At 33.4% G+C, this 20,941-nt stretch overlaps 1 protein-coding gene across 1 annotated transcript; it reads left to right on the forward strand.

Annotated features, from left to right (window-relative positions):
* Positions 1-1,575: 1,575 nt before the first annotated feature.
* On the forward strand, positions 1,576-15,677 carry HELRODRAFT_191199 (hypothetical protein; the record flags this gene model as incomplete). The annotated part of the gene is made up of 20 exons (XM_009016641.1): positions 1,576-1,701; positions 3,638-3,727; positions 4,459-4,533; positions 5,401-5,587; positions 6,459-6,619; positions 6,892-6,954; positions 7,311-7,468; positions 10,172-10,229; positions 10,557-10,610; positions 10,945-11,325; positions 11,949-12,023; positions 12,272-12,378; positions 12,509-12,663; positions 12,910-13,038; positions 13,299-13,401; positions 13,729-13,829; positions 13,949-14,057; positions 14,220-14,623; positions 14,712-14,822; positions 14,968-15,677. 20 exons carry the CDS (start codon positions 1,576-1,578, stop codon positions 15,096-15,098), a joined length of 2,778 nt encoding a protein of 925 aa, XP_009014889.1. The 3' UTR covers positions 15,099-15,677.
* Between the last annotated feature and the right edge of the window lie 5,264 nt (positions 15,678-20,941).

The raw sequence follows: 20,941 nt of genomic DNA on the forward strand, positions 1-20,941 counted from the left end.
GTTTGTGATACTCATGTTTGGTGTGTACATGCATGTACGTGTTTGGCGTGTACACGTCTTTGTGTGCGTGTGTGTCTGTGTGTGTGTGTTTGAGTGTGTTTGTTGTCTGTCTGTTTTGCTTGTCTGCAAATAAGGACAGACAGACATTAGGACAAATGAATAACTTTTGTAGCAGGTTTGTACATGATCAATGAGTGTGATTCTCGCCTACTAATCATTCTGTGAAAAAATTCGTTTGTTTGCAATGTTTGCTCTTCAAGGTAATTTTTATTTCATGAACTGCGGTTGTTACCTTACTGACTGTTTGTTACATTTTATTGTCTTAAAAATTATAACGAATACTTTATGGCAAAGAGAATCTTTTAAACTTTTTTATCTTCTTTTCTACTCTTGAAAATATGTGATCACCTTAGTGTGTAGTTGTCTACAATGTTTTTACATTACATTTTATATATTCAAAAATGTTATAACTGGTAATGCTTTAGAATTTAAGAAATCATTGTAAGAAAGAAAAACTTGTTTGCAATATTTGTTGAATATTTAAAATTTTTTTAGATAAGTTGAATTCATATCCATAAACTATATTTGGGTATGTTACAGCAAGCAGTCTGCCTCCATAGATTGCATGTAAAGAATTAATGTTCATTTACTTCCTGAATTTTTCCATTCATTCCTCAGTGTGTTACTGTGGACCTTACTGATTTACTATATAGATGTCTAAGGTGTTACTCATCATACACCACAACATATTCATTATACATGATTCAGTTCATTAAAATTGTTGGCACGCACACACACGCACGCACACTCGCTCTTTCTTTCTCTCTTCCTCTCTTTATATATATATATATATAATTTGAAATGTTTTAATACATTTTCTATTTAAACAGACCTTTCTTTTAGCAAATTTTTTATTAAATAGAACATAAAGAAAAAATGAGCAGTGTTGTTATTGAGAATGATAACTTAGTAAACGAAGCGTGCACATGCATGCGTTGTTGTTGTAGTTGTTGATGTTGTACACAGGGTACATAAGTAAAGTATAAAGTGCCTGTAATTCTTCTTCAAAGAGATTATTTTTTCACATGGACCTGCCCTTGGAGAATTGCTATTGTGATTGCATCATCCATTCTCATTAATTGTTTCAGACCAAATTCACTTACTAATACTGTAACTTATTTTCCTTGACCTTGTTCTTTTCTGCCTTCCAGCTCTCTCTCTCTCCTCTCTTTCTTTCGCCATCCTCTTTATTTGTTGAATTTTTTTAGATATTTCCTGTATTCAGAAATTTAAGTCAATTAGTTTTTAATTTAAAGGGTTACTTTGTGGAATGGAAAGCAAGTTATTAATTTTTGAATTAAAATCTTTTACCTAGCGTTATGTGGTCATCTTCTAAAGCACGTTGAACATAGATCAAACATTAAGGGTAAAAGCTGACATAATGGAATATCAATTAGAAAGGTTATATAATTTATGTTGTACACAGTACATATAAAATATTGTGTTGACATCACATGGTACGTACATACATGCATACATATGTATATGTACATATGTATCGAGGTTCTCAGCCCGATGGACCCCAACACCCTTAAATTTCTTAAGGCAATATGTAAAATGATCAGCGTCAGATCAGGCGACAGCAGGGAACTGTTTTTCGCAACTAACCACATTTCGTGCTTGTTGCAGCGGTTCCTGCGTGTCTGTGTGCCTGAAAATATCCAACTGAATGCCGACATGTGCAATTAACGACAAATCAAAGTGTTAATCCATTTGTTACTTGATGTTTGACGGTTCAGTGTCACTCATCATGTTTTGGTTTTAACATATATATGCATGTAGGATATTTCATGCACGTTTTCATTGCACTACACCGTGTAGGCGCAAACATGAAATGCACGCACGCACTTGTGCAAACATTCACATGAACCCGATATAATTTTTTCCATCAACGAAAAGAAACATTGATATTTTTGCAGCACCGGAATACATTTGATAGGAGCTGATTGCAGGAAAATATTAACATCCCTTGGTTAACTTCCACTTTGTAGCATTAAAAATCTCTTCTATAATAGTATTCAATTCATCCTAGTTGGTTTCTGCAATATGTACTCATATTTGTGTGTGCATGTGCATCAGTCTGTGTTTGTTTGTGTGTGTGTGTGTGTGTGTGTGTGTGTGTGTGTGTGTGTGCGCGTATGTGTGTGTTGTATTGATTATTATGAAGGTGTCATGCAAACCAAATGTTTGGGTTTGTTTTCATATCTATATTTTATATGTGTATTAAAAACTGTTGGACAAGCAGGTTTTCATTGCCAGCTACTCTAGTAGTGGTGGTGCAACAAAACATAACAATGCGGTTTTTGTTCTCTAGTTGTCCGTATCTATTTTGCTTATGTTTCGATTTAAAAAGACACAAATGCACTGCTGCTACTGAGTCAGCATCGTCAGCAGTGCGTAATTATTGAACCCCATCTATCACACATAACCAATCCATCTTAGGCATTGTACAGTGCGGTAGGTATTATCGGTACTCGCTGGTACAGCGTATTTATTGTTAATCATCACATTGCGAGGTCTTATTTATGTAGACAATATATGTTGGTAGTAACGCGGACCTACTCAAAGACACAAAGAATACCAATATTAATCCCATTACTGCAATATTTTTCATTGATATCTGTAATTGTTTGGCAGTTTTATTATGGATGTTGTTACTGCCGTTGGATATGCAATGGTTGTTTTTAATAAATTGTACAGTGAATAAACTTTGATATAAACTTTTAGAGTAGAATTATGTTTTTACATTTGTATAAGTATGTGTTATTTGCTATGTTTGTAAGTAGTTATGAATGCTTTTGCGAATGTATGTGTGTGGTAGTATCTGTGTTTATGTATACATGTGGTATACATATACATATATGTGTGTATGTCGTGTGCGGTGTATTGTGTGTTTCTGTGTCTGCGTGTGTGTGTGTGTTTATGAGTGTTTTATTTCATATTTCTTTTCATGGGTGTGTATATTTTGTGGGAACAAAGATTGATGAAGAGCATGATAGATGATGTCAAATGGAAATTTTTTTTACTTCTCTTTATAGCTTTTTTTTGAGAAAGCAATTTTCTTTGATGTGTTCTTTTTTCCTCCTGTCAGTCAATCAGTTTTTTTCTTGACTTTAAATGATTTGAATAGTCTGTGTAATGGTTACGTGTATGTCTGAAAATAGGCATTTCTCTTTCAAAGTTATCGAAAATGTTTATCCAATTAATTTTTTTAAAAAATTGTTTGCCGATGGCTATATAACTATGTAAGCGTATGATATCAATTTTTCTCTTATTCATCCATCAATTACTTTTTTGGTCCACACAATGATTCATTCATCTGTCTCCACCTACCTGTGCCTTTATTCACTGGTGTCTCTATTCTTCTTTTTTTATCTTTTTTATCTTCCTTTCCGTCAATTGGAATATATGCCTTTATATTTATCCATATATCCATCCATATATCTATTTATATCCATCTATCTATTTATAACTATATGTTCCTATATCTCCCGCATCTGCCCGTCTTGTTATTTGTATAAACATCTATCCAATATATCTGTCAAATTATATTTTTCTAAATGATGAATTTGTAAAGGGTGCCAAGAGGGTGCTCAGATCAAACGAGATTCAAATTCCAGCCAGTGGAATGCTTGATACTGAACTGGATCTATCATTTTCACTGCAGGTAAAATTGTATCATTGATCATTGTATATCACACAAAACACACACTCACTCACACACACATATATATACATTTACAAAATGATATCAGCCCATTACCATATAACCATCCACTTTTATTAATATCGACTTGTTCAAATCATTGTGCATCATCATTATTAATTATTTATTGCCGTTTTCATTGTCTTTTTATAGATTGAATGAATGAGCGAGTGAGTGAATGAATGAATGAATGGTTATATTGTAATGGGATATAATATAACTATGACAACGTCATCCTGTAATGTGACGAATCAATGAAATAAACGCATGAATAAATAAATAAATGCATGAATGTTGACTAAAGGAATGAATGATGAATATATTGTGTAAGAGGTGCATCTGTAGGTCAGTCAACCACAAGTGATCAAATTACGTCACTCATCCTATGATTAAGCATCATCATTCATTATATTCCGTTATATTATGGTTGTTGGCACCTCTCTACTGCTACCTCAAGTTTAATAAGTTATTAACCTTAAAATAGGCAACTCTTTATTTCGGTGTCATGTTCAAGTTTGATGAGTTGATGACTTTTAAATGGGCAACACTTTATTTGCGTGTCATCCACCTGCCGATGTAATAATTTGTATAAGTTATGCAAATATTTACATAAATAACTGTAGGAGTGAGTGTTGGTTGGATTTTTCAATATAAAAACTGAAATTTTCTTTTAGTATCCACATTTTTTGAAGAGAGATTGCAACTATCTGCAAATTTTAATCCAAAGAAGGAAGAAGTACAAGAACAGAGCTATGCCAGGGTATAAGGTCTGTTTTGTCTTATATTATTTTATGTTTTTGTTTGTTTAGTTTTTTCTTCGTCATTGAATTTTGGTTTTTTGGTTCATTCATTCATTCATTTTATTTGATAGTTAAACCTTGCTTTAATCCATCCTTTATTAATTCATTTATTCTTTCATTCATTCATTTGATAATTAAGTTTTTTTGGTTTATTTGTTGTTTTTTAACTTTTTAAAATTTGTTTACCGCTGGAATGAAAATTATGACTGCCTTATTGATAAATATCAGTTGAAAATAATTTAATATACATTTAATAAAATGCGTGTTAAGTATTGAAATAATGCTGATGAGAAATAATTTCATCACGCACGTTCGCATCTTCACATGTGAGTTTTGTTGAATGTTATCAGATTGAAATTTTATAAGGATGATTTTGAGTACTGTGGCCTTTCATTTCTGTGTTTTATCTCTTAAGAATAATTTTTTGGACCAAGTTAATCTTACGACTGAATGCTAAAGAATATTTTATGCTCTCTTTGATGTTAATTTTGAGGATTATTGTATTCATTTTCGTTGATGTCAACTTTTTTATATGTAGATAGCAGTTTATATAGAATCAATAGTTGTAATCCTCAGTTTGAAAATTATTTTCATTGGTAAATGGCTGTATATATATTTCAGAGTTTCAAGTAGTCCCAAAAATATATTGCAACAAATGTTGATTGAGAATGCTTGATAATGTGTTGGCTTTGCTTTGCTCTCCAGCTAATTAATGTGTATCAAATGTTAATAATTCAACTTAATTACTGACAATCATCGTTCACTTTGGATTAGTGGAACAAATATTTCTGAATATTTTAAAGCTAAAAATGAAGTTGATCATCTCTGCCACAGACGTTGGCATCCGGCAAGGTGAACATGAGTCACATCCTGCAGCATTCGTGCGACCAGGAACTCAAACTCTTTCCAGAGGACAGCAAAGAGAGCGCCAACCCCGTTGCCATGGTGATGATGATGTCACTTTCTAGTCAACCCGTCGATCACGTGATTAATAGGAGGCAGATTGTCTCGACTGATGCTGGTTCGTTATGATGATGAAGATAAGATGAGGATGATAATAATAATGATGACAATGATGATGAGGATTATGACAATGAGGATGATGATGACGATGATGGTGAGGATGATAAGGAGATGGATGACTGAGTTTATCAGGTCAGATCGTGAGATGATCTGTGGTATGTTTTTTTGAAATTAATGATGATGAGGATGATGATGATGTAAGGATGAGGAAGATTGAGTTTGTCTGATTGTCAAATGGATAGTGGTGATGATAGGTTATTTTTGTTTTGACAATGACGTCGAAAAGGTTGATGATAATCACAAAAAAGATGAGAAGAGGGACTATGATGAGGAAGTTTTTATTGTTTCATCATGGTAATACTGTGAAAATAATTAGATTGGTATTTAAATTATTGATGAGGTCTATTTGTATTTTGTGATTGTGATGATGACAGCTCACAGTCATGCTGGTGATGATGTCTTGGGGAGAATGATGATGACGATGATTGTGATGATGATGACGAATGTATGATGACGATTACGGAATAATGGATAGCAGACGTTAATTTTTATATTGGTTGATGTTTATTAATTTTTTTTCAGCCTTATACTTTGCTCTCATTTCCTACCTTTTAATTCATTAAATAGTTTTATCTTACTCTTAATTAAAAACTCATGGTAATTTATCATCCGCCAGCCAGCATTCATTATCATTTTCATCAGGTTATTAATTAACGTTAGTGTCAACTTCATCATTTTCATCGTCACCGCCATCACTGTATCATCATTTGTTGTCAGTGTACTCATTGTAAGTGTAATAATTGTGATCATTGTCTCTGTAATCATTGTAAGTGTAATCATTGTAAGTGTAATCATTGTAATTATTGAAGATCGTTCGCCCGGTGAGATGTCAGATGACGACGATGTGATACATGATGAGTACTCCTCCAACGATGACACCAGCGATGTCGAGATGATGATGACCGCCGATGATGACAACAATCCGGTGATGAGAAAGACGAGGAAGGCCAGGGATAGATTTATGATCAGGGTGAGATTTCAATTTATAAATCACTTTTCACTTTCTTCATCCAGATGAATTATTAGCGTATGGAAATACATTCATCTATGTATTTCTGCACTTGTTTATTGCTATATTATGAAAATGAGGTTTTGTTTTACTTGAAAATATCTTAATCAAAAAGACAAATTGAATTATTTTTATTTTTTCAAGTGCTTTTTTGAATGCTTGCTGACATTTCAAACTTTTTTGGCATCGTTGTTATCATAGTTTGCAGTTTATAAATTTTGATTGAATTTTAGCAACAGAGAAATTTCAAAGAGAAGTTTGCAGCTTTGTTGAAGAGATTTAAAGTTTCTGAAGAGGTAGCTATTCAGTTTTTTTTTCTTCAAAATATTATTTCAATAATTTATTTCCTATTTGTTCTCTTATCTAAATTGGTTCATTTTCTCATTCAAGCAGTCTTCTTTGTCAGGAGAACTAATTATTATAAATCGTTTGATTGTTCTGAATATACTTTAACGTATTTTTTATGTATTTATTTTCCACTGATTTTAATCAATTTTGCACGTTAACAGATGATTTTTAAAATCGTTTTAAAATTTTAAAATTCGATTTTCAATTATCTAAATTTGTAAAACATTTCATTTTGCGAACTGATATGAGTATATAATTATTCACTCGTGCACTTACTGAGCCAACCAATTAAACTGATCGCCAGGTTTTGGAATCAGCTGTTCAGGACCTCGGCGGAGATAATGAGATAAGAAGAGATGACGACAACGTCGATGATTTGTTTGAAGATGTAGAGAACCTTTCCGAAAGCGATCCAGACATTGACGCGCTCAGTGTTAGGTCGACACCCAAACCAAAGCTAAGGTCCGTGGGTGGTTTTTGGCGAGCTCTTCTGTTTATAAATTTTAAAGTTTGTGGGTGTATCAGTGAATGGATTGAGTTAGTAGTGAATGAATAACTGAATGAATGCAGTTTTCGTGGTTCTGGGATATCTTTCCTAATAATGCTTTTGTTTTGAGGTAGTTTTATTATTGATATTAATTTGAGCACAACCTGACATCAGCTAATTAAATGTATTAATTAATTAGTTAAAACAAACAACAACACACGTTTAGACGACATTTTCCCCGAGATCGGGGGTTGCCGTTTGGCTACCTATGATGAAACCGAAATACCCCTCGACGCCATCCACATCTGTCACTCGCCTCAGTATCACGCAACCCCGCTTTCACCCTGTCCTTCTCCACCTGCTCTCTCCATCCCAATCGCGGACGACCCCTTCCTACCACTCCTTCAACCTCGAACTCCAACGCTCGCCTAATCCCGACCCTTTCACCCCTTCTCAACACATGTCCATACCATCGCAATCTCGATCTCCTTATCAATGTCACAATGTCCTCATTCAGTCCCATCATTGACATCAGCTCTGTACTACTCCTCCTATCCTTCACTTTAATCCCACACATCATCCTCACCATAGCTCTTTCAGCCCTCTGCAGTACACTTTCCTCCTCTCTCCTCAACACCCAAGTTTCACCACCATATACCATCGCTGCTCTCACACATGCTTTATATACCCTCCCTTTCATCTTCACTGACCATTTCTTTCCACACAATACCCCACCCAGTTCCCTAAATTTCATCCATCTTATACGAACTCTAGCCGTAACTGCGCTCAAACATCCGCGTTCAGCTTATCCCCTAAGTAAACAAAGCTTTCCACTCTTTCAATACCACCACTCAACCCCGTCCTTGCGTCCTTCCTATTAATAACACCATGAACACATTTCTTACATTTGAACGTGCCTTCCACCTTTTTCAGTGCCCCCCTCACACCACTACATCTCCTATGCACCCATTTCTGACATCCTATACACAATACCGAGTTAGCCTTCACTCTCCTGTCACATACCCCACAGGGTCTATTTTACTTATCACTCGCTCCTCACCTTTCCCACTCACCATTACCTTCGTCTTACCAATATTAACTTTTAACCCTTTCTTTTCAATAACACTTTTCCATCTGTCAAATTTTAACTGCAGTTCTTCCATGCTATCAGCCATCAAGACTAAATCATCTGCATACAAAATCTCAAATAACAACCCCTCCATTATGTTTCCACACACAACTTCCATCACAATTGCAAACAGAAACGGTGATAACACTGATCCTTGATGCACTCCTACCTTAACACTAAAAGCGTCCGACATCCCCCTTCCAACCCTCACCTTTGTCACCATATTTCTCAACCTCCTCTCAAGCACCCTCTCCACTACCTTCATTCCGTTCTCTAGCAATTTCACACCCCTATATGACCCACAATCTCTCACATCTCCTTTGCCCTTATACAACGGCACCAACACACTGTGTCGCCAATCCTCAGGTATACCTTCATCATCAAACATACTGTTAGCAATTCTCATCATAACTTCAATTCCTATCACCCCACTCGCTTTTATATGTTCTGCCGCCACTTCCGAAACCCCTGTCGCTTTAGCTAGTTTCATTTCTCTAACTCCTTTCTCTACTTCCTCCATCGTCACCTTCTCAATAGGTCCGTGTGTGACCGCGGATTCCACATCTCCATCCCACTCATTCTCTTCATTCATCAACCTTTCCATATGAGCTTTCCACACCTGAGCTTTTTCCTTCTCATCTATGCACAACTTGCCAGATCCATCCCAAACACATCCATTCCCTATAACATCTTTCCTATCCCTCATTGACTGCTTTGCTACTTTGAACATTTTTCTCGAACTCACATCAAATTCCATTTCCTTCATTAACCTATCTGATGCTTTCGTCATTGCAGTTGCCACTGCCTGTTTTGCAACCTTCTTAGCCTTCTTATACTCAAACTCCGCTTCTTCCGTCATGTCCCTTCTCCATACCCTAAACCTCTCCTTCTTGACCTCCAAAACCCTTCTTATATCTTCATCCCACCACCACGTCTCACCATGCCTACACTTTCCTTTCGTCCATCCACATATTTTATCTGCCGTAGCCAACACACAGTCCCTGTATCTCTCCCAAACATCTCCATCCTTACCACTCTCCCAATTTTCAGCCACCTTCACTTCAAATGCCTTCCTCACCTCTGCATCCTGCAACTTCCATGTCTTTCTCTTTGCCACAAACTTATCCTTCTTCCTCCTTCCCATTTCTTTTGATGTCACATCCATCACAACCATACTATGCTGCAGCATACCAGGTATCGCCTTCACATTTTTCACATACTTCCTATGTTTGGCCCTTACCAATATATAGTCTATCATCGACCTATGCTCCCCTGACCTATATGTAATCAATCGCGCTGATTTTAATTAATTAGTTAATTAACTAATAATTTCCGAGGTTTATATGTAGCAGATGAAGATGACGATGAAATAAATTTATAATATTTATAATCTTTCTGTAATATTGATATTACGTTTATGTATGTAATTGTGATGTTCATCTGCATTTATGTAACACTCACCATCCAGTTGGGTGTAACATATTTTGCAGCATAATTGTGACATACGTGTATACCTACATAATTTATGCTACGTGTTTCCAACATGCAGACCATTCTTCTCTGGTCGTGGCGGGAGCAACACCTGCCTGGATGATAGAAGGAACAATGTATGCAGTCGAGAGCCATATTCATATTTATTCGTTTTTTAATTTCTTTACTAATTTTTTTTGCTTTGTTGTTTTTAATTTTTTCAGGTGCACGAATTAAACTTGTTAACTTTCGAATGCATAATATTTATAACATAGCATTAGCAAGAGACTGACGCATTGTTACTGCGCTGTTACTGGCTTACAATTTTGTTTAAAAAAATATTTTGTTCAATTATTTGATTTTTTTCTTTGCAACAAACACTTTCTGTTGCTAGCAGATGAATGTTATTCATTGATACAGATTGACAAATTTTTAAAATGTTAACTGTCCATTGTCCATTGCAGCATGATTGGTCGGTTGATGAGATGGGTCTGAAGAAATCTGATGACACAAACCAGGTTAACATAGCTGGCATGGTAACGCCGCTGCTAAATTTTTGATTCGTGTCAATGAATCATGCGTGCTTTCGTCGTTACGTTGTTTTTATATTTTCTGGATTGAAGGGTTTTTGTCGTAACATTTGTTTATAAGTTATTTTTTTCTCATTTTTAATTTGTGTGTTATTTTTATTCTAATTTAGCTGTTACTTAACAAATTTTAATGTCCTTCAGCTACATCTGTCAAATAATTTTGTTTTAACATTTTTTTTGTGCGTGTCCATAATATTTTAATTTACAGTTTAGTTGAATTTTTTTATTTCTTCTTACGTTTTCATTGCTAAATATGTTTTAGGAGAATGGGAAAATAGATCGTAACGGTTTGAACATAATGAACAACAACACCAACAACATCATCAGCAACAGCAGCACTGCAAACCAATCCAACATTCCAAATGATGCATTTACTCCAGTGCGCAGAAAAACAAGCAAACAATTTTCGGCAATTTTTTCACCACCGGCGTTCTTTAAAACTCCCAAAAATAGAAACAGGAGTAGTTCGTTTGCTGATAAGATGTATTTAATGAGTAATAACAACAAATGCGTCAACAACATTTACAACAATGTTGAGTATAGTTACAATAATAATTATAACAATACTGCCAGTAGTTTCAATAAAGATAATAACAATAACAAACAATCTCGTAGATGCAGCACTAGCGCATGTGAAGTGCTTGTGAGTATGGCTTTTACTTCATTGCTTCTATTATTTCAGTTCATATTTCGTTTCTCTGTACTTATGTTGCCACTAACATGCAGTAGTTTTTTTTTGTTTGTTTGTTTTTAAATTAACATCAGTTTCCACATTTTTTGTTATAAATTTTTTAATAGAAAATTTTATAACATTTAACGTTGTACATATTTTTAACCAGTCACGTTTGAAATGTGTTTGTGAATTTTTTAGGATGTATATTAGGTAATCGTGCTTGCTTGTTTATTGTGGTGCAGTGTGTAACTAGCCCATACAATTGATGGTATTCTCTTGCCTATGCAAATGTATTTCAATACGCAACAGAGTTATCCTTAATTGAGAAATGTTGACTGGAAAGGGTTTCCTCTCTTTTCAACATTTTTCAAATTCACTTTTCGTTTGCTTTCTAATGACGGAGGCATCGATCTTGAGACATGGTCCAACTAATTATTTTGTGGGAATCAGTTTCCATCTGATCTGTTTTGCTGAAAAATAGTTAAAAATTTTTGAGATACGACGTCATGTGTCAATCAACGATAATTTGTTAAGAATAAAATTAGGTTGTTCACGAAAATCAATAATCCAAAAATGTCATTCACCTCAAACAGCCCCGTCGCATTTTCATGGAGCAGATGTCGTCCATCTTGTCATGTGACCATAACTCGCCCGAAGTCATCGTCATGGTCAACAGTCTTGAATGGCACGGACAGGCTGGTTCACTTCATCGTTCACTCCATCTTTTGTTATTGTTCATCTTCAACTTTTGTTGTTCGTTTTCATCCTTTGTCATTTTATTGCAGTAATGAGTTGAGGTTTGTAATGTTTTAATGTTATCTGCTGGATCTCTGTTTATAAATGCTTGAATTAGATCCTGCTATTTATTGATTAGTGATGTTTTAATCAAATGTCATTTCATTAATGTATCTGACAGTTGCTGGCACAAGCTCTGCAGAGCACGAAACATCGTACAATTTGCACTTGTTCACCATCCGAAGTGCGAACCATTGTCTCTACCATTGCTTCCAAAATTCAAAAATGGTAATTCATCTGCTATACATTTCTTTATTCATACCGTATATTTGAAATAAAATAGTTTATATTTAAAAAAATTTTCGGTTTGCATTTTACCATCCAATTTGTTTATACAATCTTGCTGAACTATCGACAGCACAAACAAAAGTCTGACCCAGGAGCTACCAATAAAGGTTGCCATTGTTGGGGGAGATAAGTACATCAGCTCTGTTCTTCGTCCATATGTTGAACTCTTCTCCAACAAATCATCTGACTGGATCAATTACATAAGGTTCCTTGTGGTTCCTCTCGGTTCGTTTTCTTCTTTTTTATTACTTTGTTCAATGCTTTAATTTTAAAGTTTCTAATTGTTAAAGCAAAAATATCTATTATTAGTTGGGATTGTCTAATATCACGAATAGTCATCTTAATTTGTAAATATGTTGTTTGGAATGTTTTATAATTTTATCATCAGATGTTGTAAATATTCAAGAGTTTTGATGATAATATTTTATCTTCATTAGAGCATTCATTGATAACTGATGACATCATGTCCAGGTCCCAGCATAATAGGCAAGAACTTGTCCAGCATCGACAACAGGTATGCAGGGCTCTTCAACGATTCGGCCTGGAAGGACAATGTCTTTGAAAGATTTGATTTCTCAAACCGATTTAACCAATCGATGGGTGGGTTGTTGTTGTTGTTGTCGGGTTATCTTCCGGGCAGTGCCACAGCGTGTGAAGGTTGTGTCGCAGCAGTGTGTGAAAAGTTTGACATCAGACTTTGAAGTTGACTGCTTGTTTTAATTAATTCCATGATTTGATAAATTTACTGTTTGAGCAAGATATCCAACTTCAGTAACTATGATGTTATGCCTGTGATGTTAATTCAGTAACTAGTGATGTTAATTTGTGTAGATTATAATTGTAAGTTAATGCAATTTCAGATATAGGTGAAGTTGCCACCAGGATTGTAAAGTACTTGAACAATGCCAGACACATGATTCAACTGCCTCTCTCTGAAGCCATCCTAACTAATAAAGATAAGGGGTATATGTTCATTTCAGCATCTGCTTCTATTATCTTTCTGTTTTTTGGTTTTGCAATAGCCTTTGTAAAGTTTTATCAAACAAATTGTGTTTACAAACTGTATAAAACTTTTAAATCTTTTTGATATTTACAAATCATGCTTGGAAATCTTCAAAAATTTCTTTCTTTAATAGTTTTGCTGTTCTATTATTTTGTGTTTGTATAATTTCTTAAATATCAACTTTTATTGTGAATATTTAATTTTATTTTATATTTTTATATTACTTACAAATTGTTTATATCGTGTTCAGCTAAATAACTTGTAGTACAATAAAATACATTTAACAGCATTGATGACAGCTCGCATTTGATTGTTCCATTTCTTGGTGAGGTCAGACTCGGAGTCATGGATGTCGGCAACACTTCTAATATTTTTTCTTCTCTCATTGGTTTGTTTGTTTGTATTCTCTTCTTTCACTCATTGGTTTGTTTGTTTGTTTTTTGTAACTTAATCTTTATTTGGAAATTTTTTTTCTTCACAGTTCAGTTATTCCAACCATTTATTCAGATTACGATGAGACTTCGAACGCAAATGCCAGTCTGTCCAACAGTCCACCTCAATCAAGTCACATGATCAGCCACATGACCAACATGGACAAAGTAAAGGAGAACATCTCGTCAGTTTTATTTTTGCTCATTCTAGTATATTTTCTGGCTAGATGATTTCTGGTGTTTTAAAAATATTTTTAGATTTGTTTTTACTGTTTTTCAAGTTTTTTTGGATTGCATACGTTTCATATTTAATTAATATAATGTTGTTGATTAATATTTGTCGCCAGTCACACGCCGCCTGAAAGCAACAACTTCCTGAGCACTCCAACAACCACAACAACTGCGTCATCTACAACAACAGCAGCACAGAACATCGACGCTTTCAACTTGCAGGTTGACTACTGGCTCATGTCTGGCACATCCAGCCAATCATCGAATGCAACATCTAACTTGCCAACAAATCTCTTCAACAGTGATCTGAAATCAGATCTGCTTACCAACATTACAAGCTCTGCAAGTGGAAAGTTCTTGAGTAAAAAAGATTTGAAATGTTCATTGAAGATGATGTTTCGGTCAGTTAAAATTTTTCGTAATTCCGGTTTGCAGCTGTCCGGTGATGGTAGTTTGCTGGCAGGGGGCTCAAATGCAGGGCTGTCCATGGTCGTCGTCACGAGGGAGAAAAAGCAAAAAAGTGATTTTCAACATTTTCAATTTTCCTATCGTTTAAATGAACTCTCCATCCAACATTGGAATCAAAATTAAACTTCAAACATTCTCAGTCATGCGCATAGGCAAAAGATCGAAAGAATCTGAGTTGAACAAGAGTCAGCAGATAGATGGCATCAGCAGACTTATCTGCACATCCAGATCTCAAAATCATCCTCTCAATGGTAATCCATCTCACTTGCCATTTTTTTTTAAATTTCTTATATTTTACAACATCAAATAGATTAAAAATTTATAATATTAGATAATTTAAAAGTTAAATCCGTCTGTTAGCCGTTAATAAAAATTGAAACTGATGCTAATTTGCAGTGACCATTGACGGAGTGGATTGGTCTGGAATAAAGTTCTTCCAGGTGTCCAGCCAATGGCAAACCCACATCAAATACTTCCCTGTCCTCATCTTTGGAGACCTCTCCTCAACCACGAACACTGCTCTATAATCCAGTCCAGCCCTGTAAACCTCTGTACATAGTCTTTCTAGTGTTAACAGTACCATTCCTGAACATGCAAGAGAAGCACAAAATTTTTTAAGCATATTAAGTAACACAAGTCATAATTTAGTTAAGAAAACGATATTTCACATCAGTAATGAGAGTTAAAGGGATATTATAAGTTTTTGTTTAATTTCATTTTTTAATTTTTGTAACTTTTTTTGAACCATCTCATTTTTATTAAATTTTTTTTTTCTTTCGTACCAAGCAATTTTTATAAATTTACTACAAAGAATTTTAACTTAATCAGTCTACATTATGTAAAAGTATCTAATTACCGTCTAGTTGAATGTTGTCCATGCTACAAATTTTATAATTACCTCATTAATTATTTCTAATTACTTCATCCGATGACTTTTTAAAATTATTATTATTATTATTACACGAACTAATTTTTAATTTTACGCGCAAATTATTATTCGAGTGAAGATTTACATCCATTCAAAACAATGACAAATGGAACAAATTTTTATTTCTAGTCTGGTGATGCTGATCATATAGTTTTAGTCATAGTTTATTTTTCTGTTACTGATCAATTAGTTGTCTCTCTCTCTCTCTCTCTCTCTCTCTCTCTCTCTCTCTCTCTCTTCTGTCTGTCTTTGCTCATCTGTCTGTCTGTCTCTCTCTCTTCTGTCTGTCTCAAATAACTAAGAGCATTGATTGCATTGGTTTGATTTTTCATTCTAGCATAGTTAGAAGAAAAATTTGTATTTGTTAGCGAAGGTTCTATTTGTTGTTTTTATTAAATGTTAAACTGATTAAAACTAGAACATGATCTTTTTTGTCATATTTCGTCATCATATCATAATATTTTATTACGTTTATATCATATTTTATTGTAAATCAAAATTGAAGTATATCATGTAAGCTTGTTAACAATTACAATTAATTAAAGTTACAATTAAAAAACGATTAACATCTTTTTTTTTTAACTTAAATTGGCTTACATGTATGTACAGTACAAGGATGTATTCTACGTGTCAGTATTGTTGCTACATTTTAGTTTATTTTCTAGACAGGTTTCAAAATTATCTTTGGTTTTTTTTAGATAATTTTTTCGTGATTTCATAAATGCACTTTGGCAAAATAAATCCATTTTTCAAATTAATAAGATCATTATTTAATGGTTATATATATGTTAATTTGTTTTCACTTCAAAGTATTGATGTTACGCTGTCATATTTTATTGATGTAACGTTTTTTTTATTCAATAAATTCATGATCAGTGATCCAATTGAGATCATATAAGTTAAGTCAGAAAAATTTAAATATTTTATAATTTTGTAAAACTTTGTAATGAAATTGACCACACACACACACACACACACACACACACATATATATATATATGTGTGTGTGTGTGTGTGTGTGTGTGTGTGTGTGTGTGTGTATATATAATATTTGGCTTCAATATTTTTCACTGCTTTCAAATAATTTTAATTTGCGTCCATTATGAATCGGCGTCTACCAGCCAATCGTTTTAATGGAAGAGATATTTCTTTTTATTTTGGGTGAAAGCTTTTTGTGGTATTATTTTGTAAGTTTTCATTTCACGTATCTTTTCAATTTTTTGTCCCTTATTAAACTAATCATATAAAATGTTTCGTGTCAAAAAATTTGTAGCCGGTGGCTCAGTGTAACCTTTATTCCGAATTTTTATTTCATCCAAAACTTTTTGTGTCATTCGGCTTTATGAAAATTGAAGAAGCACGCGACTGGTTTGGAACTGTTTGTAAGCTGAATTATTTCTTTGAAAAAAAATGCCGTGTTAAACTTTAGAAAGTTAAAGTAACGGAATGAAATATTACTTCTTAGAATAATAACTTATAAGTTCGAAATGTATGTTCGCCATAGATACAGAAAGTCTGATTTAATATCTTGCTGAAGTTTATCGCAATTTTAATTTTATGCTAATATATTTAATTCATTGGAAAATAAACATAACTATTCACGACCGTAGGCTGGATCTTACCCTGCTAGTGTAAGATATCTTTATCATGCGAAAAATCTTAAATTTTGTCATATGATTACATATAAGTATTGATTTGATAAGATAGGATATAGGATCTTATAGAGTTTTCACGCCTATGGATGGTAGATATCTCTTTTGCATTCTAACAACTCTCCAGTTTTTTTAAATGGCCAACGTAATGTGACAAAAAACTTTGAAGGTATAGGCTAGACATATCTATGGTAACTAAGGAAAATGAAATTACATTCCTGTTTTATTTTCCATTCGTTTTATTACTTTCTAGTTTGACGTCAGTATAAAAGTAATTTTTTGATCTTTTTTTATTTAAATCTAAATTTTTCTATTGATAATCGGATTTTTATTTATTTTGTATGCTTTTCATTTTAAAACTATTAAACGACCATATCAAGCAGATTTTTTGATGAAATTAATACATTTTAATATGCGAATTCATTTCGCTTAAACGTACTAATGCAGGTTTCATTAGAAAAATTGTTGAGTACTTCACTTTTCAAAAAGGTCTTACAATCACATGACAACTGTAGTTCTAAAGATTAAACATAATTGTAATGTTTGTCATGCTAAAATATTTTCAGACGGGATCTGCATAAAAGTTTAGCTAGAGCAGTATTTTTGTACAAAATTAAGTTTTTTTCAAATGCATTTTTTTTCATGTGTACGTATTTATGTGCTCTTGTGAATTAGCTTGCTTCATTACAGTTTTAATAGGCATGGCTGCTTATATTACATCCATGTTAATACGTATCGAAAACAATTGTCATAGCGCGTTTATTATTTTTCTGATATTTTCGTCATTCAACTTATCACGTCTTGTTTGCAGTTGGGACAATAATCTTGGTCAGCATTGATGTTGGTTGATAGCTGATAATTAAATCATAGCACATACACACTATTTAGTTTTTAATTTGTCAAACTATTTGAGATGAAAAGCATTTGGATGACTTGTTATGCGTGCAAAGAAAGTCCTAGCTTATCTAAAATTATAAAACTCAAGAGCCCAATTCATTGGCCTTTCGGCACTCCATTACCTACGTAATGCCTTGGGCTCCAACCTAATAATAATAATATAAAACTTAAACCCTTAATCTATTAATGAGTGTGTGTTACAACGTAGCCTTAACTTAACTATTCATTACATTACGGCCCTAGCTTACCTAAAATTACATAACTCAAGAGCCCAATTCATTGGCCTTTTCGGCACCCACCCCACCACCTACGTAATGCCTTTGGCTCCAACATAATAATAATAATATAAAACTAAATAATTAACCTACCTATCGATACACTTACAGCGTTTTAATTTACATTACAAGATTGTTCCCGAATTACATTGTTGCCCTTAACTACCTGTGAAATTAAATTACTCTCAACCTTAGTAATAATAAATTAGAATGTGTAATGAAAATAAAATTACGCTCAAATATTAACATATGTGTTTATGTATGTACTTGCGTGTGTCTGTGTGTAATATACTGATGCGTGTAATGTGGGTGCAAGAAAAAAATAGAAGCGATAAACTTACGCTGCCTACCTATTCAACTAACATTAGTGTTGGATGCTTTCTATCTAGCCTACCTACAATTAAAATTATGCCTATCTAATCTACCTATATAGCTACTTAATGTAATTGTGTGTGTGTTTGTGCGTGTGGGCATTCTTACTTAATGTTAAATTACAGAGAAAAACAGAGAAAAAAGAATAAAACGTATCCCAGCCAGGCGTGTGTTCTTTGCCATTGAATGAATGAACGTAGCCTGACATCTTTTTACCAGTCAGGCCACAATCATCATCGATATGGCGATGAAATCGAATTGAAATTTTTTTTAATTATTGATAAAAGTATCTAGCATATAGTAAAAAAAATTTAATTTTTCTGAGAGAGAACTCAAAATAATTTGAGACTACACCATAACACAATTGTAAAATTTGAATGTGAAAATATAATATTTCGCACGCAGTTCAAATTTGTCGGGGAGAATTTAATAGTTTGAAATCACACCTTGCTTAACATCCAATGCCAAGCCAAGCTGAGCCAAATGCGTAGATTTGTATTATAAGCGCTTTTATATTAAAATATATTATAACTACATATATCTATCTATTTCTTCATTTAGTTTTGCCTGCGTATGATATTTGGTCAAATTTATTTTATAGGAATTGAATATAACCTTTAGGTATACCGGCTAATTCACTAACAAACAGTTAAATAACTACTGTTAACATGACGTCATTTGCCCATCCTATTTTATAAGTTGAGAATTGAGAATTTTTAAAATTTTTGAAAGATGTGTCTTTATTCATTTTATTTTCAATTACTGTTTGATACTGTACTATCAATTAACAAATAAATCAATTAATCAACCGCTGGGTCAAATCAACTGACTGACCAAACAATCAATCAATCATTTAACTAACCAATCAAACAATCAACTAATTAACCAATAAACCTTGAATTAAGTAATTTGAAATTAATTTTGTCAATTTTAATGAAAATATTGCAATTTCGTAGGTAAGCTAATCTATGGCCTTGTTAAGCGGTAGGTTAGCCACCGTGTTTTCGAAACAAAGAGCAATATTTTCAAAGAGCAATATTCTCATTTAAATTGACAAAAATAATTTCAAATTACATAGTTCGATTTAAGTACAATGTTTTAAACAAATTGAGTCAAATTTATATTTAGTATTAGTTGTTGAAATTTCGTAAGTAAGCACAACATGGCTTCAGTAAGCCACTGTTTTCTAAACAAAAAGCTATATTTTTATTTAAATTGACAACGATAATTTTAAATTAAATAACTCGATTTAATTGCATTGTTTTAAAAATATTTTTTAGTCAAGTAAATCTTTTGTATTAGTTGTTTGTTAAAACCCATGCAATTTCGTAAGTAAGCCAACTAAACTTTATTAATTCAAATCTGCTGAAGCAATAAGTAGAAGCTGCTCGCTTGGCTTTATCAACGTGGACCCCAGAGAGTCTCAGCTGTAGCCATTAAATACACATACATCCAAAGTTCAGAGGATTTAACAAAGCGCACAAACATCGTATATGAATACATGCCAAACGACGCATCACAAACGAAGCGTGATAGGTCATCATAATCAAACCCGGTTACTGCGAAACAGCACCAGGCGACCTTAACCATTAGACCATCATGCCGCAAACATATGTGCAAACAAACGTCAAAACAAAATTTTTTATTCCAAAAATTTTTAAAAATTTTATTTTGCAGGCGGCTTTTTAAATAGAGCAATTGAATCCGAGGCAAACCGCACAAACAAAATCTGCAGAGTTTTGAGACTCTAGTGGGTACTAACAAAAGATTTGACTTTTTATGACGGGATCATAAACATTTTTCTGAACGTTGCAGCCATATGCATAAAATACTATACTCTCGTATACATATAACATATATATAGTAGCTGACAAGGCGTTACTTCATAAGACCTTGGAAATAATAAGTGTTTTGTTGAAAGCATATAAGCGCACACAGAAATGCATACATACATGAACGCAGCATGTAATTCTTGCAATGCAAAATAAAAACAACTGACAGTAAGCGCGCTTGCATTAATTTATTCACGATTACAACAACAATCTTGAAAATTTAAATATGTTCAACAATCTAATAAAATTAGCACAGCTGGTAAGTTGTTGGTGGTTTTCGAAATGTTGTGCTTAAAAGTTGTTATTAATATTTAAATAAACTGCTTCATTACATATATCAATCAATCAATCAAAAAAATTATATAATTAATGACATTTCAAGTAATTTAACAAATCAAGTTATCAAGGAAAAGT

This window comes from Helobdella robusta (genome assembly GCF_000326865.2).
Source record: "Helobdella robusta unplaced genomic scaffold HELROscaffold_19, whole genome shotgun sequence".
Taxonomy (NCBI): Eukaryota; Metazoa; Annelida; class Clitellata; order Rhynchobdellida; family Glossiphoniidae; genus Helobdella; species Helobdella robusta.